The 26341-nt window shown below is 35.9% G+C and overlaps 1 protein-coding gene across 2 annotated transcripts; it reads right to left on the minus strand.

Moving 5' to 3' along the window:
• Window positions 1–638: 638 nt before the first annotated feature.
• Window positions 639–22331, minus strand: LOC113770202 (cytochrome P450 97B2, chloroplastic). Of its 2 annotated transcripts, XM_027314597.1 has the most exons (14): window positions 21991–22331; window positions 21350–21530; window positions 20855–20962; window positions 18640–18724; window positions 10583–10821; window positions 7134–7307; window positions 5040–5087; window positions 4893–4952; window positions 4374–4460; window positions 4135–4223; window positions 2823–2914; window positions 1986–2047; window positions 1635–1784; window positions 639–1528 (listed from the first exon to the last, which is right to left on the minus strand). In XM_027314597.1, the coding sequence occupies exons 1-14, from the start codon at window positions 22182–22184 to the stop codon at window positions 1298–1300; spliced, it is 1800 nt and encodes a 599-aa protein (XP_027170398.1). In that variant the 5' UTR covers window positions 22185–22331; the 3' UTR covers window positions 639–1297. The 2 variants fall into 2 exon arrangements, with proteins under 2 accessions (XP_027170398.1, XP_027170399.1); XM_027314598.1 differs by lacking the exons at window positions 4893–4952; window positions 5040–5087.
• Window positions 22332–26341: the final 4010 nt, after the last annotated feature.

The raw sequence follows: 26341 nt of genomic DNA on the forward strand, positions 1-26341 counted from the left end.
TAAGATGCACTAGACAGGTCCCACGCGACAAGCAGATGTCCCATAAAAGGTTCGAATCCGAATTGACAGAAAAACATGACGCCAACTCTATCATCTCGACTAACTCAAGGAACAATAGTAACATTGTTGCTAACTAAACGCTTTTCTTTTCTGTTTTAGGAACATTTCAATTCAATTTTGACACAAGTTGGTCATTATGCTTCTCAGCAGAGTACTGAGTTGAGAAATATGGATCTTTGTGGTTTTGTGTCACAAAATGTATCATAAATTGCTTTAACTCATATTGAGATTGGCAGTTTCTGGGGCAGCTTGGTTTCTGAGCACCAACATCCACCGTACCTTGCAGGACATGGCATGCTAAGGGCTGGTTTTGGCTGTAGCATGAATAATGAGATGTTCATCCATTGAGCATTTCTTTGTTGCTGTACCGGGGTAGGTAAAATCTGCAAACTATCTGCTTGACAAGTGTTTTCTCCGTGAATTTGTTTTCGTTTTACTTACTAGATGTTTAACAATTCTCATACGACTATACCAGTAGGAATTCGTGTTTTGCAATTTTAAGGTTTGATAGGTTAAACATGGTCTAGTTGTCCTACACAACTAGACCATAGCCACAATTTTATTGCAGGGCAACCAGCAAAACAAACTCGTAGGAGCACTTGCATAGCTGTAAAACGTGCTGTTAATTCACAAATAATCCAGGTTTAAGGGATATGACAAAATCCCGCATCATAAATATGCACTGCCTGGAAGCTACCCTGCTTAAAAGTTTTTTTTTTTTTTCGCAGACTGCTTAGGCCAGGCAACATTTTTTTTAGTCCTTTTTCATCATTTTAAGATACATCTTGTACGCGATATTACACCCAATCTCCCACCTACATGTTATAGGTTTCTCCTGTATATCCTCAACTTGGAGCCTCGTGATCTGTCATTCCGAATTTAACAGTTTTTGTTTGCTCCTCACTATAATCTCCATTCAGCAATGCAGCCTCATCTTCAATCATATAAGCTGGTTAGTCTTTGGTACTCTCAGCCTTCCCCCTTTAGTCCTACATTATTAGTAGCTTCTTAAGTACGGTATCTAAGTTCTTGAGCTTGAGACATAGTTCTCCACTATGTTCACCTGGTGCAACCTTAGCCCAGGAAGAAAGTACAACACATTTATGCTTCAGCAGAAATGTCCCGAGCATGGAGGGTTTCAGACCAGTATTTAGGAAACCAGAAATGAACAAAAACAAGGGGATGGTTAGAACTTAGAAGTGAACCAACAAACCTCCAGCAGAACTATGTACCATAGCTACAGACTCTGAATATCTTGCCTCTTCATCAATCTGCACCACAAACCATTTTTCGTGTGAATCGTTGCTCCTGTGACGATTTCCACAGACTCTGGAGATCCTTTCAGTTCTATATCAAACTCTTGCAGCAACATAGCCAATGCTATTGTTGACTCCATGAATGCAAATTGGTCTCCAACACACTTTCTTGGGCCCCCTCCGAAGGGCAGGAATGCAAAATCTGACATAATCTGATAACAGCAATAATGGCCATATTGGCAAATTTCTAAGAGTTTACACACTATAGTCCTCGGAATAAAAAAAATAAAATAAAATAAAGAACCACTATTAAATAACCTCATTTGGATATAAAGCTCCAGGACTTCTGGATGGATCAAAACCAGCCCATCCTTCAATGCCTTGGCTCACTCTTTTTACTAGAAAGCGTTCAGGTTCAAAGTCATTGGGATTATCCCATAAGTATGGAGATCTATGAACATTGTATACCTGCCAGATGCAGTTAATTTAATAGGAAATCCTAAATAGCTGCCCAAAAATTCATTCTGCTACACATGATCGTTGCTAACAGTTTTCAAGTCTAATTTTCTATCACTAGTTGTGAGTATCAAAGCTATCATATGCACTTTCATCTTTTTATATGCAACATAGTAGATATATTCCCCAACAAAAAGGAAAATAAAGGCTCACAGATAAGAAAATATCAGTGCCAGCAGGTATTGCATATCCATTATTGTCACCTTTATGACCTCCTGCAGATGTGAAGCAATGGACTTAGAAGTAGCTGAAATTATGGCATTGCTAATGAGAAACAAATTGAACAGCAGATGTAATTCCAAAAACAAGTTGTTTTCATGGTTGCAAAAATACGAGAAGATGCTAAACTTAGTTGTTCATTAAAAGATTTTCAAGGTATCATGACCTCATTGCGTCTAATTTTTGGCACTACTGCATAAGCTCATTCTCCATTTCTGTAAACAAAACCCCGCACAGAAAAGGGGGGCAGCAGAATATATATATGTATCTTTTTTTTTGGGGGGGGAGGGTTGGGGTGGAGGTGCGGAGGAGGGGGTTGTGTGTGTGTGGAGGGGTTGATGAGTTGAGCAGAAGAGAACTTATTGCATCCCAGTAGAGAGCTGAAAAAGAAACAACGCAAGAAGTAAAATGTTCAAGAGTGTCTGAAACATCTTTTCTAAGGAAAATTCTAAACACTTGTACTCTTTAGATATCAAGCACCACATATGTAGCTTGATGCGAGATGATATGTCACTCCCAAAACTTAGAGCTTTGAGTATTAGATATGTCATTAGCTGTCAGTTTGAGACTCAGTTTGGATGGTGGATGCATGCAAATACAGGTAGGTGACGCTACAAACTTCAAGTACTATGAGCTCCTCAAGACTATGTTGCTAAGAGGAATTAAATGCAAAGCTTAGTTGCCCCTCGAATCCAAATCAGACCTTCAACAAAAATTTGTTTTCCTGTTATGAAGTTGGCATGATCTGTTCAACTTACTATAGGACCATACCAGGCAACTTGTCTGATTTCAGAGAACGCCTAATAAGGAGTGGAGGCTGCGGATATAAGCGTAGCGTCTCTACAACAACAAGTCGTATGTACCTGACAGCATCCAGATGGCACACAGCCATTTAGAATGCAAAAAGTATAAAGGCTTTATGATATTTAAGATCAAAGTTAATATTTTGACTCTTTTAGTCTACATTTAAAAGTAGCAAGATAAGGCAATATAGTAAAATGAAATGAACTACTACTTTATGCAATTGGATAAATACAACGTACCATCCTTCAAATATGTACTTGACAAAAGTGTTATAATTAACCTATTTACACTTTTTTGGGGTGTTTCTCAAGAACATTTGCTGTAGCTACTTTATTGGAAAGAGAACATGTGAGATAAAAAGGAAAATGGACTACACGTTAAAAGTTTTCTAAAATCAGGTCTTATTTTTTTTGAAAAAAGCAACCCATCCAAACAGGCCAAAGTTTATTCCATTAGTGATTCTCTAAACCATGAAGCTGGGCTCTTAGGTTGCCACAGAAGAAACATATACCTCAAGCAGGTCCATGAAATTAACCTCTTAAAACTTTTTAAGCAACAAAAAATTGATTTAGGTCAAATTTCAATCCACAGTATGAGTATTTTGGTATGTTAGGGGGCTCTTTGCTGCGTGCAATGTGGATCTCTTCATTTTGGTGTTACATCAAGAACTAAACTGAATGTCAGTTTCACCCAGATTGCCAATTTAACTGCCCATTCTGATATACTTCTATATCTCTTGCCAGATTACCAAAACAGTTGTCAAATGCATCACAAAATTTGTGAACTTTTTACATGAAGTTATTGAACTAAAAAGGAATCAAGAATGAATTCTCAACTGAACTTCTTCTCTATGGTCAGGAACCTCTTATATACCAAAAACAAAGCAAGCATTAGGTTTTCAGACCCATCTCAATTAATTTCTCTTGCAGAAACAGATAGCAATGAGGAATATATTCATATAGTAGGTTTACTGTATGCATCATCTCACACTCAAATTTATTTGAAGTCGCAGAAAACAAGCTACAGAAGATCAAATTTCTGTGTCTACATGTGTTATGTTATAATCAAGAGGAGATGCAAAACTTTCACATTCATTCTTCCAGTGTATTAGATGTTGTGATATATTATATCACGGTCATGAAATCCACTTTGGGTATACTCATGTATGTTGGAAATAACTACACAAATAATTTAATGAGCAGCATAGCATAGTAGTAAAAGAACTCCGGAAAGAGATTTTACTATGGCAATAGGAGTTTCATGGAGCACTACCACATACTCTAGTTTTTTAATTGATTCTATGGTTATCCTTCTTTGGCCTAGCACTGAATCAATCTCAGCCTGTGCTTTCTTCATTTTGCTGGGATGCTGCAAAACAGCAATTTACCATACACCATATGTAATACAAGTTGAGAAATCTGTTGCTGAAGAACGAGGAAACATTGAAGAAAACCAATCTAAATCCACTTTCTAGAGACATTCTCAAAGAGTTTTGAATGTCACTAAGATAAAACCTACTTGTGCAAGAAGGAAAACAGCCCAAGTAAGCACAGCAGCTGTAGTTTCATGGCCAGCAATAAGCATTGTCATCAGATCATCTCTAAGCTGCAAAATGGAACAGCAGCAGATTATAAACTCCAACATATAATAGTGCAGATGCAAAAGCATACATAAGCAATCTAAATGAGAAAGGTATTAAAGTGTGGATAGTTAAGGTAGCTAGCATACTTGGAGGTTGAGATATAATTGCCAGAGATTACAATGTCAAATTAGCAAGCAATTGCATAAATTCTGCTAAGAACAGCCAGATTCAAGTAATGTAAATGCTTTTCTAACTCGTGAAATGATTTGAACAATCACCTATGTAAATTCATTTCTCCATACAGCATAACTTGGCCAAACATACCCACATGTTCATGTGCAAATTGGAAGAAGAAAATTTCCTCACTGAAGTAGTACAATAGGTAAAGCGGTTGTTTTGGATACAGAAGTTCCATCAGCAGATGAAGAAAACACCACAAGTAACTTTTACTCTACCTGACAATCATCAACATCTGCACCTCTCATATCAACTAAAAAACGCAACAGACTGGCATCCTGCAAACTTCAAGAGTTATGGTGCCAAATTTACTACCTTGTTACTTTCAAATATCAATACAGGAAGTGCATAAGGATTATGCTCACTTTAAGTTTTAAGTAGTCCCTTTTCTGCAGTTGCTCAATGTCTGTTTCCTGTGCCAGAATGCAACCTCTTGATAATAAACAATACAATGGTGAATCTACTAGAATAAACGGGTGCAACGATGCAATTAGTGTAAAGCAAAATGGCCACCTGTTCCTCATTGGAAGACAAATAACTACTCTTGCCAATATTCAGGTAAGGTTCTAAGCCTGGCTTGGGAAAGGAGTCATCAAAAAGCTTTTGATTCTTCAATGGTAAATAACAAAACACATTCCAAGGATATTTCAAACTACCAAAGCTAGTTTGCTGTTTCTTCTGTTCTCCTATATCCTGAGTTCCTGACAATGAAAAACTGTATAGTTCCTTACTGATTATGGAAGAGTGGGTGCCAATGCTCAATGTACCAAGCACTAGTATCTAGTCCTGATATTTGCTATTTCTTCTTTTCTACTCAATCCAGACAAAGCAAAACTGGTGATTGTTCTAGATAAGGAAGATTGGGTTGTCTATGCTCCAGCTATGAGAAAAGCCAAATTACCCAAACAGAGACAGGGTGGACCATATTAAGCAAAAAGCATGTGTACCGTATAATAATAAAGTGAAAACAACCAAGATCAAGTATCTGTACAATGATGAATGAAGAGGATCTATGCCAGTTTCAGTGTCGAAGAATGTACAAGAGAGAAGCAAGGCAAATCCTTGAGTTACATCAACAATTCTTTACACAAGACTTTGCAGCAAAAAATAGATATACTACCTTAAAGAAGAAAAACAGCCAAAGTAACCAAATTTCTGAACTCATTCGACACACTCAACGTCCAAAAACAAAGATAAGAACAATATTAAAAAATATGTTGGGTTCATACTACTTTTAGACTAACAGAACTTATAAGGCAAAGAGAACCTTAGTTAATGCAAGCATCAACTGCATGAAAACATGTCGGGTTTCACTACATGCCTCTTGGATCCCAACATAATTGAAAGGGGGGAAAAAACAAAAAGAAATCCTCTACCTCTCTGTCTTTTGCTGTCTCTTCCCTCCCTCTCTACTTTCTGCATGAAGGTCAAGATATTCTAGTATCTAGTTTTGGTGTCTATGAATTTGAATGACTCAATGGATGTTAATAGATTTATGAACCACAAGACAAACAAAAGAATGACCAATCAAGCTTGAATTTGGTATTTGGGCCTTGAAATCATGTACTCCCAAATGTTTTGAGCAAAGCTAAGGCTGGAAAGATATGAGCTTTATGGGACTAAACAGCAGGTGTAGCCTGGATGACTCGTCAACTCATTCGGGGTAGGAGAAGAAAGAAGAGGATAAAAAGAGACAAAAGAGAGCAAGAACATACAGTTTAAAGGAATAAGACTAATCTCAAAGTCCATCCACAGATAACTACACAACAGAAAGTCATGTCATTCTCCCTCTAACAGAAAGCCCACTATTTCTACAGTAAGAAACCGTGTCGCAAGTTTAGTGCCATGTGGTGCTTAAGCACAAACCACTCTATTAACCCCTTCCAGATTTTCAAGAAAAACTCTAGAAATTAGTGCATTATAATATCTTTGTTATGACTTCTGCTCTCCATTTGAATATCTTGGAATTGATAGTCCTTGACACCATGGAGGGAATTTTGTATATGTCACAAAGATGATGGTAAGGACAACTTTTTCGGAGTGTGGCAAATCAAAAGCAGAAGGATGAAATATGGGTTATTATAGATGAAAAATAAGTTGAAAAACTCATGAGTTTTGTTTGTGATAGTAATGAATCTGATAATTGTCTTCTATGAAAGATGGAACCAGGTTGTGATATATTACCACTGTGTTCAAGATAGACAAATGTCTCTCTCAGGTAATAATATAAAGAAAGGAACACAAGTAGCATATTTTGTGGACCAAGTGTTTGGTTAGTTTAAAGGTTAACAAGCTGACTTCTATCACCTACATGCTCCAGAGGGGAATGGCAGGAGCATTAAGGACATCCATGTCTTTTGATACGCTTCAGATATTATGTGAAAGGGTAAGGTTGGCTGTTAATGATAAACGAACCAAAACTGCTTCTTCAAGTAGTTCTGGAGTTATATACTCCTTACCTGTCTGGTCTCTTTTGCATTTCTGATAAGATCATCAAGACAGTCATTGATAAACTTAAGGTCTTTCTGGAACTTTCGCTGCCTGGGGACTAGCCATTTTGCCAGAGGGAATTTCCAGTAAGGTATGTAGAAAGTTGATCGATGTTCAGCTTCAAAGAGAGTACCGTATACAGCCTGAAAAAATACACCTAGATATGTATTGACCATTTTGATAGCAAAAAAGTTAATCAAGAAACACAAAAGCATGTGATAAATTATAAAGCCAATAGTAAAAGATTTTAAAAAACCATTAATTGCTGACATGCTATCAACCTCAAAAAGAAGGGTAGAGACAAGAAATGGCATAAGTTACAATATTTGCAAGCAAAAGCTTAATTGGTGAAAAAATACTCAATCGAAGGACCAAAATATGGAAAACATATAGATACATCCAACAACGTCTGGTAGACATACCAATTATACAATCTGAGAACAGTATTTCATGAGAGTTCACAAGACAATGCTACGTGGCATTTTATTTGTTTAAACTTATCATTAGAGGAAAGCACTCAAACTTATTAGCATTAGCTCTCTTAATTTGACTATAGTAGTATCTACAATTTAAAGTTGTACACATTCCTTCAAATTACTCGTTTACACTTAATTTACATGAAAACTAAACCAACTTTTGATATTAGTCCTCTTGATTTTAATAAATAAAACAGTATTCTAAATGCACAATTTTTCGCCCTTAGTTGATTACAGATAATTTCTATTTTAGTTTATTCTTCTTATCTGGAAAAAGGTCTATTTCCTATTACTACATTTGATTTAAACTCCCATCTTTTACTCTCTTATCTTATATACTAAATCAATCTCCAAACGTTTTCCATTATCTCACATACATCTTTCCTAAGCTCTTGCAATCTCTATAATTTATTTGTTTTTGTTTTCAGGGTAAAATATCTAAGCATTAGCATTACAATATACTTGTAAGTAGAGGTATAGAAAATTAATATCATCATTTTCAAGTGTTAATTAAGCTCTTCTTACCAAGATGGCATTAAGACTTTTAAGTTGTCATCTCAAATTGTAATGATGTAATCTTTTTCAAGCAGTCAAGCATAATCTCATCCTACCATCTGCCCTTCTAAAAGCTGGACACAAATGACATTATTTTCCATTTTTCCCGACAGATATCAACACATTTGTAACACTGGAAAAGTACACGGCCAACCAAGTCCATGATATCCCCCTTCTCCCAGTACTCATATTTTTGCTAGAGAAGCAAATCAAACTCATGTAAATAACTGTATTTGCTGAATTATGCAAGAAAAACCCAAGAAAGTGCTTCTGGATGTTAGTAAAGAAAGGGAATCTTCTCACCCCACAGACAAATAAGCACCAATGAGTAGATGGATAAAGAATTATGGATAGAGTTCTTTCTACTTCCTCCACATTTCAGTTGATTTACATGTCTCTAAGAACATAAGAAGGCAAAGCACAGAGGAAAATAAGATGGGAAAAGAAAAGAAAATGAGATGAGAACTGTCATTTCTACTTCTGTCCCACACAGGTTGTTCTGGCCGCTTTATCAAGAACTCAAACTGACTAATATTCATGATTTTAACTGATCAATTTGATTCTTACCAGTCAATTTCTACTTAGCTGAAGCAATTGGGATTCGAATTTCATAGATATATCCTAAAAAGTAATCATGTTGAACATATACTGCAGTAAAATATTTGCGAAATGAATTCCTGCATTAGTTTACTTGTTTTCTTAATTGATTTCATTCATCTCCTTGATTTACTGAGTACCATATAAAATGATAAGAGCAGAATTCTCTACAACCATGTCAAGTTCATGCCAATTTTTGACATTATCATATAAATGCTAAGCATGAAAAAGTTTACTTCTGAGAGGGTTCAAAAACTATTTACTTCTGTAGTCATGAACATGTTGAATGCAGTAAGTCCTTTGAAAATGATTTTCCAAGAAAATATTTGCTTTCCCTAATTTCTTATGTTTGCTTGACTTGGTATCTCCTGCAAAACTAATATCCTTAGTACTCTGTTCTGGTAAATAACCATGGATGAGATTGGATAACACACATAACCAACCAAAAATGTTATCCAAATTACCCACGGTAAGCCCAGCAAAGAATGCAAGAAATATTGAAGAAGTTGCCAAAGTTACAGCCAAAAATCAGCCAAAAATTTAAGAATACGCCATTGTTACTGGTATTTGTAGATTTTTCCATAAAAAATTAATTTAATATCCACAATACAAGAATCTTAGTACTGCTATGACAAATTACATCCTCCTATGGGAATGACCTTTAAACGCTAACCCGAAAGTTTCAAATCAACCTTGCAAAACACCACAAGCAGCTTTTTTAGTTCTAGATTTTTCCTCCCAATCTGCCAATCTCTCAAGTCAGGCCCTAGATTTATGTAAGAAAGAGAGAGGAAGAAGCAGGAGATAAGCGCATTGCAGAGAAACAACAGGAGGACTATGCATCTGAAAAGGAATAGGAAGAAGATAATGGGTATCTTGCTTCGAAGAGATGAAGTGGTCTGGTTTATAAAAAAACTTGCAAAGAGAACGTTCCATTAGGTGTTTAACATCAAATTGAGTAAAAAATTTTCCAGCAGAAAAAGTTTCCTTCGCTTCTGATGTAACCAAGCACAGAAAATTGGGAAAACACCAATGGAAAAATGTTTCACAACCAACCAAACGGACTACCTGGTAAAAGAAATCCATCCCGCTAAGTGTTGAAGTAAACAACGAACAGAGTGTCTTCAATCTATTACTCCAAACTAGAGATCTAAGAGTGACCAGTTCCATCTTTCCAAGGTATTTACTTTTGTCATAAGGCCTTTAGAAAGGCCTTTGATGTTTAAAAAAAATACGATTGAAAAAAAAAAGACCTCACTTTTCCCAGCACTCATGAACCGTTGGTAAAAATTAGAGTAGTCAAACAGAACATGTTGTTGCAAATATCATACAATAGTAGAATGAGAAAATGAAAGCAACTAGAAGAGTACGGCACAAGCCAGGGAAGAGAGGTAAAGGAAAAAGGAAACTAATGCAGCAAAATAACTTAATTTGCTGAGATATTTAAATGATTAAGAAAGTAAGCTAAAAAGAGTTGTTCAAGAGAACTTTGGCACAGAAGATAGAGATGACACTCATGACAGCATGTAATTGCACAATCATCAATAAATATTAATATTTCAGTTGCTCAACTATACATCTACTCAACACCTTTAAGAATCCCAATATTAGTTGCAAGGAAGACAATACAAAACCTAAGAATACATGCTGCTGGTGCATAAGAACATGCCAAGGGAGGAAACACAATTAAAAGCAAACTAAGTCAAACATCCATGAGCATTGGAGGAGGAAAGAAGTACCTAGAAGTACTATCTATATGTACACAAACTCACGAAGTTTGAACTTTTTACCTTAATAACAGGAGATTCTTTGGTAACCGAACCAAAATCGTAATTGAAAACTCCAAGACCAATAATATCTAAAGCCAAACTGGAAAATTCGGCTTCAAGGTCCAACTCAATGGTCTTCCCTCCTTTTCTCCCTTCTCCAGCAAGAAGTTTTTCAAACTTTAGCATCGTTCTCTCAGAGCAATCAGTAAATACTTTGACCATGGCCTCCAAGTACAGTGCATGAAACCCAGGAGCAATAACTGTAAGGGGGAGATATATAAGTTTGAAAAGAAGGATAAAAGAAGAAGAGTAGAAGAGAGGATGTGGAAACAGAAAAAGCTTTTAACATGTGGAGATCTATCACTATGCAATTTACTAAGCTTTTGAGAGGATTGCAACTTACATAGGTATGTGGTATAAGATACTTCTGGGTCATTAATTTCCCATGGACCAAAGTTCCAATTTACAAATTATCACCTATCAGTATGTGTACCATATATAATTCTACTGCTCTTTCGCCATTTCAAGAGCTATCATTTATGTCACCAGCATTATGGAGCGTTGCAACGTTGCAAATCCTAGTAAACCCTTTGGACTTACTACAGCAATGAGTGAACATAAAAAATCATATGATCATAGAGAAAGCAAAAGTGCCCAACAGCATAAAAACCGTAAAACTTGGATGTTTGCTTTCCATCAAACATGACAACTACTTATACTGACGACACTAAGCAGACCACAACAACAAAATTACATAAAAAATACTCAAACATGAACACGGAAAATCAAAATGTGCAGAAGACGCAGAATTGAAATGAATTGTAACTGCATAGTTACTGATCGGATGTTTTTTACAAGCTAATGAAGTTGAAACTTATAGTTTATATCATAGTCAATAGCCACAGAACAGAAGAAACAGAGACTATAACAGTGTCATCACATGTCTTGTTACATAATCGCCTAATCTAAAATGCATACTTCCAAATAAGGAATGAAATAAGTGTAAAACATGTAACTGCTCTTTCTTCTCCAGATTCGGGAAAGCAAACATGATAGCTAAAATTATCAAGTTACTTTCACAGATTTTGATCTACTTATTCAAACCATTCAATTAACAGTTTTAGAAAATTTTCTCTGGCAAACCAGATTAAACTACAGTGGATTTCTGCTTTTAATGAGTAGGAGGTTAACCAAAATAAACACCCCCCCCCCCCGGGTTTCTCCCGTAATTTGCTTTTTGCAGTATAGATCCTATTCTGTGACATTTGTCTTTTGAAATAGCCAAACGCCATGAAGATTATTTCCAGAAACACAAATTCTTGGCTGCTGAAATTTCAAGCCAGTACACCAAATCTATGGAAACTTCAACTGGAGACAGTATTGCAAAGGACTACCACTCCATGAACCGAATTTGATATAGGGCCTTGCCATTCAGCTGTCAAAAGCTCTGATGATAAACTTACTATAGCATTCTGGATAAATTTTGTATTGTTAAGATAATGGAGAATGTCATAAGTTACTATTACAAGTCAATAAATGGATTGGAAATAGTAGAAGAAAAAAATGTAGATACTCAACTTTGGATTCGATAAGGAACATAATAAGGAAAAAAAATAAATACACATTTAATATCTCCTTCTGAATTTGCCAGCTTTTTTCATGTTATGAAACTTCAATGTAAGTTTATCAATTCTTCTGTGCTGTTACTTCATAAGATAGCTTGTTCTTCATTGTTGTGTTTTTTTCATAACAATACTTATTCCAACACAAGCCCCTTCAGCCCCTCCATCTTGAGGCCTATGACTCACCTCATAGAATGAAAAACTTTCTTCCTCCTTCATCCATCAATGGAAGCCTTGACATACCGTTCAAATTTTAACTTTTAAATAGAAAGCCTCAAATCTCCAAAAACACTGTTTTTCACCTTTACTGACAAGCTGGAACTACCTACATAACTTAAAAACAAATTTTTACCAAAACAACTTAATAATAAACAGATAAAAAGCACAAAGATGAGGTATCTTGGGCTTGAGCAACATCATGCAATAGCCAAGTTAAGTTGATATACAATAAGAGATTCAACTAAGCAGCGTAGGCCACAGTTTCAACCGCATCATGCAATTTGCAGATGAGATCAGAGTTTGTATTTGCTGGTTGAAGATTGTTGAAGATATGTGATCTAATATTATGGAAAGATTTGATATTGTAAATATTAGAAAAGATATGATTATAGTATCATGTATTAATTAGGTATCATATGATTATAGTATCATGTATTAATTAGGTAGTAGATTGATTTAGATTAGCATGATTTTAGGATCTAAATTAGGTTACACTTGTGTATATATATATGTATATTGTGTAGTCCAAAGGAATGGAAGAAAAGTATTTTTTCTCCCCCTTTTTTCTTAGTTTTCATGGTATCAGAGCCCTACCATCAAGGTTAGGGTCTCTGTCCGCTGCCGGAAAATTCAGTAGTCATCATTCGGTTCATCTGGTTCTGTATAGGACACATCTGTGTTCTATTCTTCACTCTTGTTTTAAAGAGTTCAGATCTGTCCTTTTTTGTTTTTATTCTGTTAATTCTGAACCCATGGCAGAAACGAAATCTGTCGTTACGTCTGATGTGGTTCCTGTGATGTCTAAGATCACGGACCACAAACTCAACAATTCTAACTATCTTGATTGGAGCAAAACGGTTCGTCTTTATCTGCGAAGCATTGATAAAGACAATCATCTGACTGATGATCCTCCAAAAGATGGTTCAAGACAGACATGGCTAAGGGAAGATGCTAGATTGTTCCTACAAATACGGAATTCTATTGACAGTGAGGTAATTAGCTTAATTAATCACTGTGAATTTGTTAAGGAGTTAATGGAGTATTTAGAATTTTTGTATTCTGGTAAAGGGAATATTTCTCGCATATATGAGGTGTGTCAAGCCTTTTATCGTGCAGAGAAACAAGATAAGTCCATCATGACTTATTTTATGGATTTTAAGAAAACTTATGAGGAGCTTAATCTGTTGTTACCGTTTAGTTCTGATGTGAAAGTTCAGCAAACTCAACGGGAACAGATGGCAATTATGAGTTTTTTGGCTGGTCTTTCACCTGAATTTGAAGCTGCTAAATCTCAAATTCTTTCCAGTCCTGAGATCTCATCCTTGCAAGATGTGTTTAGTAGGGTGCTTCGCACAGAGAATACCCAGTCTGTTCAGTCCAGCAGTGCTCTTGTTGGTCTTGGAAAGAAGCAATACAAAGGTGGTGGTAAAGGAATTGACACTCGGGGACAGAATGCAGAAGTGGTTGTGTGTTACTATTGTCAAAAGCCGGGCCATATGAAGCGTGATTGTAAGAAATTGCAGTACAGGAACCAGAGAACTCAATCCGCACATATTGCTTCTACCAATGATGCTATTAATCATGAAAAGTCTGTTACGATCTCTGCAGATGAATTTGCTAAATTTTCTCAGTATCAAGAATCATTAAAGTCTTCATCTACTCCCGTAACTGCCATCGCTGAGTCAGGTAAACCAAACACATGCCTTGTGTCCTCGTCCTCCAAATGGGTAATTGATTCTGGTGCCACAGATCATATGACAGGTAATTCTAGTCTATTTTCTACCTTTCAACCACACACATCTGCACCTACAGTTACCTTAGCTGATGGGTCAAAATCTCATGTTCTTAGATCAGGCTCAATTAACCCCACTCCATTAATCTCATTGTCATCTATTTTAAGTTTGCCTGAGTTGTCTTTTAATCTAATTTCTGTGAGTAAACTTACTCGTGCCCTCAATTGTTCCTGACTATTGCTTGTTTCAGGATCTTACGATGAAACAAATTATTGGTAAAGGGCATGAATCTGGAGGTCTTTATATTCTTGACACACAGATACCAAAGTCCATAGCTTGTTCTGGAATTGTAACTCCATTTGAAGCACATTGTAGGCTGGGTCATCCTTCTCTCCCATTGTTAAAGATACTTTGTCCATAATTTCAGAGTTTGTCTTTATTAGATTGTGAGTCTTGTCAGTTTGCCAAACATCATCGTGTTAATCTGAGTCCTAGAGTCAATAAACGAGCGGATGCTCCTTTTGCATTAGTTCATTCAGATGTCTGGGGACCTAGTCCAGTCATTTCTAAAACTGGATTCAAGTATTTTGTTACTTTTGTTGATGACCATTCTCGTATGACTTGGTTATATTTAATGAAAAATCGGTCAGAGTTGTTTTCTCATTTTTGTGCTTTTTTGTGCTGAGGTCAAGACTCAATTTAAGCGTTCTGTACAAATATTGCGAAGTGACAATGCCAAAGAATATTTATTCGCACCTTTTCAATCTTATATGGTGCAAAATGGCATTATTCATCAAACCTCTTGTGTGGATACACCATCCCAAAACGGGGTTGCAGAACGAAAGAATAGACATTTGCTCGAAACTGCAAGAGCCTTATCATTTCAAATGCATGTTCCTAAACATTTTTGGGCTGATGCAGTGTCCACAGCTTGCTTTCTAATTAATCGTCTGCCTTCATCTGTTCTGAATGGTGGGACTCCTTATAACACTCTTTTTCCAAATAGACCTTTGTTTCCCATCGAACCTAAAATCTTTGGGTGTACATGTTTTGTTCGTGACTCTCGTCCCCAAGTCACTAAATTAGACCCCAAATCATTGAAATGTATTTTTCTGGGTTATTCCCGTGTCCAAAAAGGATATAGATGTTATTGTCCTAGTCTCGGCAGGTATATTGTGTCAGTTGATGTTACTTTTCTTGAAAATACACCTTTTACCCCATCCTCATCTCATTCATGTCAGGAGGAGGATGATGATTTGTTAATCTATACTGTCACATCCTCAAGTTCTTCCCCTGCTAAACCTCCAATTACTCAGGTATATTCTCGACGACAAAAGTCTCCTGATGCATGCCCTGAACCAGTTCCTTCGTTACTAGATCCTATCTCAAGTGATGATCTTCCTATTGCTCTTCGCAAAGGTAAGCGTCAATGCACTTATCCTGTGTCTTCGTGTGTATCTTATAATCATTTACCCACCTCTTCTTGTTCCTTTATTACATCTATTGATTCTATCTCCCTTCCTAAAACTGTTCATGAAGCCCTATCCCATCCCGGATGGCGCAATGCTATGATAGAGGAGATGAATGCTCTAGATGGTAATGATACTTGGAACTTAGTAAATTTACCTGCAGGGAAGAAGGCTATTGGGAGTAAGTGGATTTTTGCAGTTAAATTCAATCCTGATGGGTCGGTTGCTCGGTTAAAAGCTCGCCTTGTTGCCAAAGGCTATGCCCAAATCTATGGAGAGGATTATTCTGACACTTTTTCCCCTGTTGCTAAGTTAACATCTGTTAGGTTATTCATTTCTATGGCAGCCACTCATAATTGGCCTTTGCATCAACTAGATATCAAGAATGCCTTTCTTCATGGAGACCTCCAAGAGGAAGTTTATATGGAGCAACCACCAGGGTTTGTTGCTCAGGGGGAGTCTGGGAAGGTTTGTCATCTTCGGAAGTCCTTGTATGGACTGAAACAAAGTCCTCGTGCTTGGTTTGGAAAATTTAGTCTAACAGTTGAAAGGTTTGGGATGCAGAAAAACAAATCTGATCATTCTATTTTCTACAAACAGTCTGAAGCTGGTATTATTTTGTTGGTAGTATATGTGGATGATATTGTTATCATCCACATATACTACCATATGATTCCTAAAACTTTTCTCCATAGTCAATTTCAGACAAAGGATTTGGGACTATTAAAGTATTTTTTGGGTATTGAGGTAGCAAAGAGTAGGAAGGGGATATTCCTGTCCCATAGAAAATATGTTCTTGACTTACTATCTGAAACGAAAAAATTGGGGGCTAAACCAGCTAGTACCCCAATGATTCCTAACTTGCAGCTCACAAAAGAAGGTGAATTGTTAGAAGATCCTGGGAGGTATAGAAGATTGGTTGGAAAGTTGAATTATCTTACAGTGACTCGTCCAGATATCGCGTATTCAGTTAGTGTTGTTAGTCAATAAATGTCTAATCCTACTGTTAATCATTAGGCAGCTGTAGAACAAATTTTGTGTTATTTAAAAGGAGCTCCTAGACGTGGTATTCTGTATAAAAATCATGGTCATACTAGGATTGAGTGTTTTTTAGATGCTGATTGGGCAGGATCCAAGGCAGATCGAAGATCCACGACTGGATTTTGTGTCTTTGTTGGAGGAAACCTGATCTCATGGAAGAGTAAGAAGCAGAATGTTGTCTCGCGATCGAGTGCAGAGTCAGAATATAGAGCTATGGCTAAATCCACATGTGAAATCATGTGGATAAATCAACTTCTAACTGAAGTAGGTCTCAAAACCTCAATGCCTGCAAAATTGTGGTGTGATAACCAAGCGGCTCTTCATATTGCATCCAATCCCGTATTTCATGAGCGAACAAAACACATCGAAATAGATTGTCATTTTGTTCGTGAGAAAATACAGCAGGGCTTGATTTCTACAGGATTTGTAAGGACTGGAGAACAATTGGGAGATCTCTTTACAAAGGCTCTACATGGGGTTCGAGTTGATTACCTTTGTAACAAGCTGGGCATGAGCAACATCTATGCTCCAGCTTGAGGGGGAGTGTTGAAGATATGTGATTTGATATTATGGAAAGATTTGATATTGTAAATATTAGGAAAGATATGATTATAGTATCATGTATTAATTAGGTATCATATGATTATAGTATCATGTATTAATTAGGTATCATATGATTATAGTATCATATATTAATTAGATAGTAGATTGATTTAGATTAGCATGATTTTAGGATCTAAATTAGGTTACACTTGTGTATATATATATATGTATATTGTGTAGTCCAAATAGATGAAGAAGAGTATTTTTCTCTCCCTTTTTTCTTAGTTTACAAAGATGTACAAAAAAAAACTACTAAAACTGTTAATATTACAAGCCACTCTAGGTATGTTGACTCCAACCCAATTTTTGAGAAGCGCCCCCCCAGTGTTCAGCTAGCAGCAATTATTAACTGACCATTTAAGAAGCAAAACTTTCTGAATGAAACAATATCACGATGTCAGTCACTAAAAGATTTCTAAAACTTGCTAATTGTCAAGCTTATGTTGGAGAAACAAAAATCAAAGTCTTTGTTTGCAGCAGTACGCCCAAACATTGGACATGCAGTAATTTACTGCCTTGGAACAAGGAACCCTGGGTGCGGGGCCTCAAAGGATACATTCAATAAAGCTCCCCAAGAATAAGTTTTTTAGCATTCTTAATTGGGGTAGTCATCGTAGCTTTCTTTATTTTTATTATTTTCCAGTTCTATTCATGTTAAGTTATAAATTGCACTGTTCAAACAAGCACTTGGAGGCGTTTGCAGCACTGAGAAAATATGACAAGTGCAACTAGGTTGAGCCAAACTGGCACCAATTCCATTAGGAACACAGAGCCGGCCAGCCACACAAGGACATTTGCCAAGGCTAATCCAGTGCCGAATCCTCTATGAGTCCAAACCAGATGCTGGCTAGTAGCTTAATGCCAATAAATAGGCCTACTTTAATGTTATTGTAAGATAATCTTATCAAACTTTGACATGCCATTACACAACTTTCGTTGGTTTAATCCAAGTTTCTTGAGTGCGTTCAAGGTTTTTCCATAAGATTCTTTGAATCTTGTTTAGAAAGACAATTGTGCAATCTTTTCTAGGGTTTTGTGCTGCATTTTTTTTTTACCCACCCACCCCTCCCTACAGCCTTCCCACCCCCACTTGCTAGGCATAGGATTTGAACCCTGAAACTGACAGCGGAGAAGACTCTAAGAGCCCTCTCCAGGCCATTGGGCCAACGGGTTCCCTGCTGCATATTTACGAACGAGTACCTATAAGTTTTATACTTACAGGTTCAGAAACTTATCAGAATGGATAGTCCAAAAGGTACTATCATACATTGTCATTATACAGCTAACACAGTCCAAAGTGGACAGTCCAGAATGGACAGTTCAAGTGGATTTACTAAAACATTATACTGCTAACACCATCATTCTAAAAGAGTATCAGGGAGCTTGCTCACCTCTTCTCCTCTGCTTCCAAGTGTCAATATCCGCAGGTATTAGCCCTTTTCCCATTATTGGTTCTAGGATTTCAGCAAGAACCCCCTAGAAGAAAATATAATATCCCTGATTCAGATAAGTAAAAAATACTGCCAAAGATGAAGCACATTAACAGAAAGCAATGTGATATTACAAAAAATTTCAATACCACAATGGTGTAACCATATCTACACTATGAGGTGCTGTAAGCGGGGAATCAGCTTAGTACAGTTTAAGAAGCTTATTTTTATGTAGAATAAGCATACATCCTCGAAGGACAAAAGCACAGTTATTCCTTCAAATGAGAAGCTGGCCTCATCATTTAGTATACTTTAGGTTAGTTCATTTTATAAAAGAACTTTTTTAGGGAATGATTAAAGGACAAATTAACCTACCTGTAATATAAGAAACCAAATCCTCATGACAAGCAAAATTAACTGTCACTAAGAACGTGGCAGTTGCTTGGTGTCAGGAAAAAAATATTACATATTCTTCTTTACTGGTTTTGCAAATTTAGTATAGGTCTAAGGGAAGTAACAACTTGGAGCATTCATATGAGAACATCATTCAGGATGCAGGAAATCGCGTGTGATGTTTCCCAGTCACACGTTGATCAAAGTCAGCTGGTTTAATTTACCCTTTCAATGTTTAATTTTCTGCTCAAAAAGACAATTCTATCTTATAAAGTTAGAAAAAAGAACCATAAAGTCCGTATGGTGATATAGCTGCCACTACTAGTTGTAACTTGTATCTTATACAACCAAAAAAATAAAACTTTTGCATTGCATCTACATTCTTTTACAACCATTATGTACTGCCTCAATGGTCCTTTCCTCTGACATACATCACAAACTTTCTCAAGTTATGTATTCTATGATACTCATGAGCAGGTGACTACGTTTGTCAACCATTTCTGCATATTTCAACTGTGGTCATGCGAGACACAGGTTAATTTGCGTTATATCATGCGTAAAAGAAGACAATACATGCACCATTTTCTAATGCTCTTACAAAGTTAGCATGTAGTCAGCTCTTTGAAGAGGAACAGGAAGAATATGTTTCAGAACCATTGACCACAATAACAAAAACTCTTTCACATCTGAAGACAAAACTTCATATGGAATTGTATCAGGGTGTTTTATCAGGGTACCTCAGAAGCAGATTAAAAATGATAATCATCTTCATAAATCTGCGGGAAGAGGAACTTGCAATGTAACATTGAGTTTTGGTCAAAGAGGGAGTTGAATTTCAAACACATGGTCAGGGGCATTTTGGGAATTTGGAAAATGTGTTGCTTTTTTCAAGCTTTTGGTACAACTGATTGCAACATGTGTTTGGGTGTTTTTACATTAAAGCCCCCATATTTGTACATTTAAAGCTTGTATTTATAGACACATCTGGGTATTTGTGGAATGTGGGCTTATTTGGCGATCATTTGTGCATTTGGTCCAATTCATATAAGCGTGTGTTTTTGTGCAATAACTGAAATGGTGTTATTATGTAATTAAAATAGAGCCACGTTGCTGATAACCTCAGTAATTACAATATAACTCCATTTCAATTGTCTGAAACACTCATAATTATATCAACACCTGCTTTCCTATGCCTGAAGCTCAGTCGTTTGAAACAGCTTCTTTACCAGCAATAAAACACTATTTACATCCCAATTAAACGGCCAATAACGTGGGTATGCTGCTGAGTTATTGTCTAAGCATCAGTTATGGCTCTTTCAATTCTTCCTCCTTCACATTCTTCAGTTTTCCCCCTTTCGGCTTCCAGGACTGCGTTATTTTTTCAGCCTTTACACTCAGCATTTCATAATGGTTTTCAACAGAAGCTATATTTCCTTAATATTACTTAATATGCGCTGTTATCTTATTTTTGTCTTTATTTACTTGCTCACCACAGGCACCTAAAAAATCCTCTTTCAGCACACGCGCCAAACACCGGGGCAATGCGCAGGCATTCCCCCTAGTTATATGAGAAAAGGATGAGATCAACTAGGATCTTAACTTTGGACCATTTCATGAAGTAAGATAATTATAATCACAATCAGCTACTGTAGGTCTTAGACAACATCGAATCAAACTAGCTTGGACAATATTGTGTCATGCTATTATGAAGCACATATAGGAAGGCCTCAGATGCATTGCACATTGAGTGTCTTGTTAGAAGAAAATGCGCAAAATTTCTTACCTTGTCATAAGAGAGAGCATTTTCACGTAGAATATGTCTTGAAACAATAGGATCTGACACAACAACAAATGCTTTTGGCCCAAAAGCAAGTTTGTACACAGAGCCATGCTGCCAGCAAAATCAAAGCCAAATGAAAAACATTAAACAGAGCTTTTGCTGTGGAAAAATTTGTTGATGCTAAGGATGTGATTCCAAAAGGTAATCCTTTTTTATTTGCATAGAGGAGGAGCTACCAAGATCATGCCCTTGAATTAGATAAAACAATCGTGTGGCTTTTGGTTTAATCATTAATAAAGTGGTAGCACCTTAGCCAAGTACTCAATCTTATAATTTTTCTCAACTTGCTTAGTTTCCAGAACATATTGCGAAGATCAAGGGCAGTACAAAACCAATTCCACTGGTGAAATACTATGTCAAATATCAAGTTGCAACAGATCATTCAGTGGCTGATTTTATCGCAACAAAACAGCTAAACAATCATGCAAAGACGAGTACCTCGAGAAACCAATCGTAGAGCGCAAAAAACAGTGGCCGGCCAAAGAGATCAGAAACTGCACCTTCAGCCATTGGCATCGACCCCATTCTTCCTCCACTCAAGAAATTTGTGAGAAGGTTGCTGGCGTTGTCCAGTAGATTCATTTTTGGTTTGGGAGCATTAGTTTTTGCTGAATGGCATCTGCAGTTAGTTACAGTCTACAGATATTACTCCACGAATTCAATTGATCAACTAAACATCTCAGACCTAAGGATGACCGAGAAAGCAATACAAATTGATATTCTGTTGCCAAATTAACATAACATATGCAGGTGGATGTTATCATTTTAATGATCCCAACATTTCCAGTAATTCCGTTGGAGCAAAAGCATTAAGCCAACCCCCAAAAAAAAAAAAAAAGTTTCTGCTGTTTCCTACGGGAAATAAGAAGACAAATTGACTTTTAACACAGCCCAACAAGAAGGCATTCAATAGTTGAACAAATTGCTTCCTCTGGGGGCAGAACCAACTTTTATATCTGTTATGCACCAAATAAGCAGAGGGCAATTACAGCATATCCAGCAAATCCTGGAGAAATCTAATGGTGCGAATGAAGAGGGTTTGCATTTAATTGCACATATTTTGTTTCACACACACACACCTGACTGCGGGAGCAAAAGCTGAAGTCCCTCTTTTGGGCTTGCCAAATGAAGGACAAGCAGTGGTGGAAGAATAAAAGTCGGAATGGTGGGAGGAGGGATACCAAAATCTACCACTGCAGCAACAGCGGTTGCTACCAGTACCATTACGGTTACCACTGTTGGTAGCAGTTAGAGCAAGCGTAAGAGCAGTCATGGGGTACTTATTGTGGATGGCACCTAGAAAGCAGGCAAAATCCACAACCCGCAGCAACTTCAACTGACAGCAGCCAGCCTCCACACGCTCGGCTCGAGTGCTTCCAATGGCTTCTCTCGACTTATATCACCCCACCGGCCACCAGTACTGAACTACTGATAACTGATGAGATAATTCCCACTGTGGATGACTACCATTTAATCAGCTAACTCTACTAATAATGATAATGGTTAATTTGAAAAACCTCCCCTAAGGTTTATCCTAATATCACCTAGTACCCTTAGAGTTTCAAAATTCTCACTTACCTCCCCTATCAATATGATGTGACTAGAAGTTCCAATAAAAAAAATTGTGTTTGGATTGTAAATTATTTGAGATAATTTTGTGAAAAAAGTACTGTAGCACTTTTTTGATATAATGCATGTAAGATAAAAAGGTGATTGAAAAATGTGTTGATGATGCAAACAAATCAGTGTGTGTAAATAAAGTGTAATAACTTACAATCCCCTCAATGTTTTCCTACTTTTTTAAATCTACATTCCTAAATCTCCAAACTTCACAATGTATGATGACTTGAAGATGGTGAAAGTTTGACAAGAAAAAATACCCAGCACAAACCTATTAGCATAGTAATCGAAGAGGATACATTGTATGTATGTTACGTGGTCATCGAAAACTATTCTAACTCGGTATAAACTGATCTCGAACCCAGATCTTGAGGATAGGATAAGCTTCTAACATCCTAAAGATAATAGTGATAATAGTAATTGAAAAAGAACATTATATGTATATCACGTGTATAAACTCACCTTGAACCTCGAGTTTGAGAATAGGATAAGCTTTTGACTTTTTAAAGGATGATTTTAGTTGGTCATTGATGATGACTATCCTTATCTTAAAAAGATGGAAAATCATTGATGATTATCGGAACTAATGTCTATCTAACTCAAACAAAAAGACCTCTCTATCTCATTATTTCTTAATCTTTTTATCACTTACTTGTATGAAAACTTGAGCGTCATATATATATAACACCCAGGGAGATTTTTTTTACCTAAAATAAAAAAACAAACTTGAGCGTCGACCTTGAGAACTTGACCCCGAGACTGCTCATGGGTTGGTATTTTTTTTTGGCATATTTTGTCTCCAAAATTGTGTAAGAAATTGCGTAAATGTACATGTGAAAACTGTGCCCCAAATGATTGTGTTTGGCTTTTGACCCACATATTTCCTAATTCTGTAGTGGTGGAAAAAATTAGCAGTGATTCTTTACCGACACCAGTGCTCTACATTTTGCTATCTACTTTCAACGAGGTAGTATCTTGCATATTTGTGCACATATTTTATTATTAGTATTTTTTTATGCAGATGTGCATCTTATCTTTGGTGCACCAATCCACCATCAGATGTGCTCGTGATTAGATAACAAAGTGGACGTTTGCTCTCATGTGATCATGTCTACCTATCCATGTCTACTATTGTCGTGAAAAATAGTTTGCCAATTGAAAAGTTCGATGTATCAACAACTCCAACTACAATGGAGTTAGAGTTCTCCTAATAGTCACAGTTAATAAGTTTCTCCAACGTGATTTTGAGCACCAAGTTAAACCATTGTTTTGAAAACTGGATCGAATCGGCCGGTTCGATCAATCAGATCGTAAATCGGTCATAGCTCAAGTCCGATTCATATCTTGGGTTGAGTTGATTGGACTTAAAAATTGGTAAGAACTGTTTGAACCGTGCGAACTGGATTGAAACGTTGAACCGACGAAATTTTTGTTTTTGTCTATTAAATTGAAATAATATATATATAAAAGAATAGGTTTTCCTTAACCCTAACGACTAATTATTAAATGTCACGTCCACTCACTTTCTTCTCATTTTTTGCCTCTTATCAAGGTTGCATTTTTGTTTTCTATTTTCTTGACTTCTTTCAAACTCCAAATTTCTTTTTTTTTTTAAAGTTGTAATCTCTAAATCCAAAAAACATGAATTAAAAATTTAAACTCACAATGTCTAATTCCCATGGACACGAATTTTGTATAATTTTAAAATATTGTGGTATTTTTGGGTTGGATTTAAGATTATTTTTTGGTAGATACAATTGAAACTAAAATGAAATTTATTTGTTGCAACTTATAATTTAAAATTTTTATTTGTGAAAATCCAAGTTCTTTGAAAATATTAAACTTTTCATATAAAGTCTTAAACTAGTCCATTGCATGTCTTATTTTGTACATATATATTTATATAAATTATTTTTAAAAAAATTATTAAACCAGAGTTGAACCGGTCTGACTGATTGAATCTCGACCCAAACATCTCACCACTTCAATTCATGTGACATTTGATTAAATCCATGTGACACAGAGTCATTCAATAAGATTATCTCAATCCATAGAGATCTTCTTGAACCGGTGGATATCTGAAGTAGAGGGATAAAGTGATCCACATAGCTGTACAGATATTCGACCCCTAACGGGGATCCGCATGAACCTCCTTAGTTAGAACCTCCTAGGTCAAATTTGCCAAGACACTTCCCATAAATTGGTTAAGAAAAAACCCTAATTTTTCACCATGAAAAACTTGCTCCAATAATAGAAATAAGATATGAGAATTTTCCATTATTTCCTTGTGAAGAATTTTGGGTATTTTTCTCTCAAGATTTTTCTCAAAAATCTCACAAGACAATTTGTGTGTCGATTAGATAATTTGTGTGTCGTTTAGTCTTGTTAGCAAAAGTTTAGTCAGTATTTATAGATAAATAAGGTATCCATATCCTTATAGAAACCTGAAACCAGTTTCCAATAGGATTCAATTTCCTTATTCTAATACAACACTTGTATTTAGAAGACTTGATCTTATTTGCACTATAAGTCTCCCAAATTTAATTTGTCCCACAAATTAAACTATAAGTTATAAAAACTTATCTACCAAGTTCCTACTTGAAATTTATTTAATCCAGTTAAAAAGTTCTTAATATGTGTGACCCATTAGGTTCTCATATACATTGGCAATAAGTATGAGTTATAATTCTTAATAAATAAGAATTGGATAAATTAAAACTCATTTTAATTTATCATTGATTCCATTAATCAATTAAATCATACTTATACATAAAAAAATGGCATCTGACAATGCATCATGATGATCCAAGTAATTAGAAAAGTTAAGTAGATGATTCACATTTTAATGAATGCTTATTGTATAATTAATATCTTTTATCACACTTATCTCACATTAATTTTGGAATAAGTTGTGCCTATTCTATTACGTGATTAATGTTCATTTCTTGTACCAAAATATAGCTCCAGTGAAGAAGTACTTAGAAACATGTTCTAAGATTTTTCCACTTAGTGCTAAGAGTTCGGAATTATATTTTTACAAGTAGCTAGATATGAGATAACTCGTTTTTCATAAGAGGTGATAAAATCTTTATAGGTTATTCACTACCTTTCTATATTTCAAATATATACTCATCTATTAATGATGTGAACATTCTCTGTTACGGGAGCAATTATATAACAAACAAAATATATCTGTCCGTACTCAAGATACTAATAACCTTAAATCTAATGATTACTTACACAAACGTCACTTAGAGATTAATCTTTTGGAACTTAAAGGATATCTCTATGCTGATCAATCTAGTGAATTTGATCAATCTGTCAAACACCTATATATTAGTTTAGGTGTCTCACACAGCGTAATAGATAAAATCTACTACTTCTTATATAGAAACGGCATAATATATATTAGTCTAACCGTATTAATAATCCCCTTTCTTGTTAATACTTTGATTAGAGATATTTACGAATAAATCTTGTTTACAATCGAATGAATCTCACCATCATAACTCTTATGATTTCATCGATTAAGGCTTTGTATGGGGCTTTATTATGTTTTCCGTAAACACATTTTCCAATCACATTTTTACCTCACATATATCAAATCGCTACAGTAATTTTTCTACAAAAAATTCAAAAAAATGCACAAATATAAATATATTTGCAATTAATATGATAAAAATATCATTTATTATAATATAAATAGTTCAATTGCATGTTAAACCGTAAAAGTTGATTGACTTTTGGGCATACAAACTTTCAGTCAGTACAGTGTATTCATCACCTCTCCATATTGTATGTACTTGTAAC

The sequence above is a fragment of the Coffea eugenioides genome, chromosome 5 (assembly GCF_003713205.1).
Source record: "Coffea eugenioides isolate CCC68of chromosome 5, Ceug_1.0, whole genome shotgun sequence".
In the NCBI taxonomy this organism is placed as follows: Eukaryota; Viridiplantae; Streptophyta; class Magnoliopsida; order Gentianales; family Rubiaceae; genus Coffea; species Coffea eugenioides.

Bases quoted from the DNA above. Each gene is read 5' to 3' on its own strand.
- LOC113770202 (XM_027314597.1), bottom strand. From the start codon at position 22,184: ATGACTGCTCTTACGCTTGCTCTAACTGCTACCAACAGTGGTAACCGT. The intron at 2,915-4,134 runs GTATGTGGTAGT...GGATGCTGTCAG, and splicing joins GAATCAATTAAAAAACTAGA to GTACATACGACTTGTTGTTG. The intron at 1,785-1,985 runs GTGAGCCTTTAT...TGCATCTGGCAG, and splicing joins GCACTGATATTTTCTTATCT to GTATACAATGTTCATAGATC.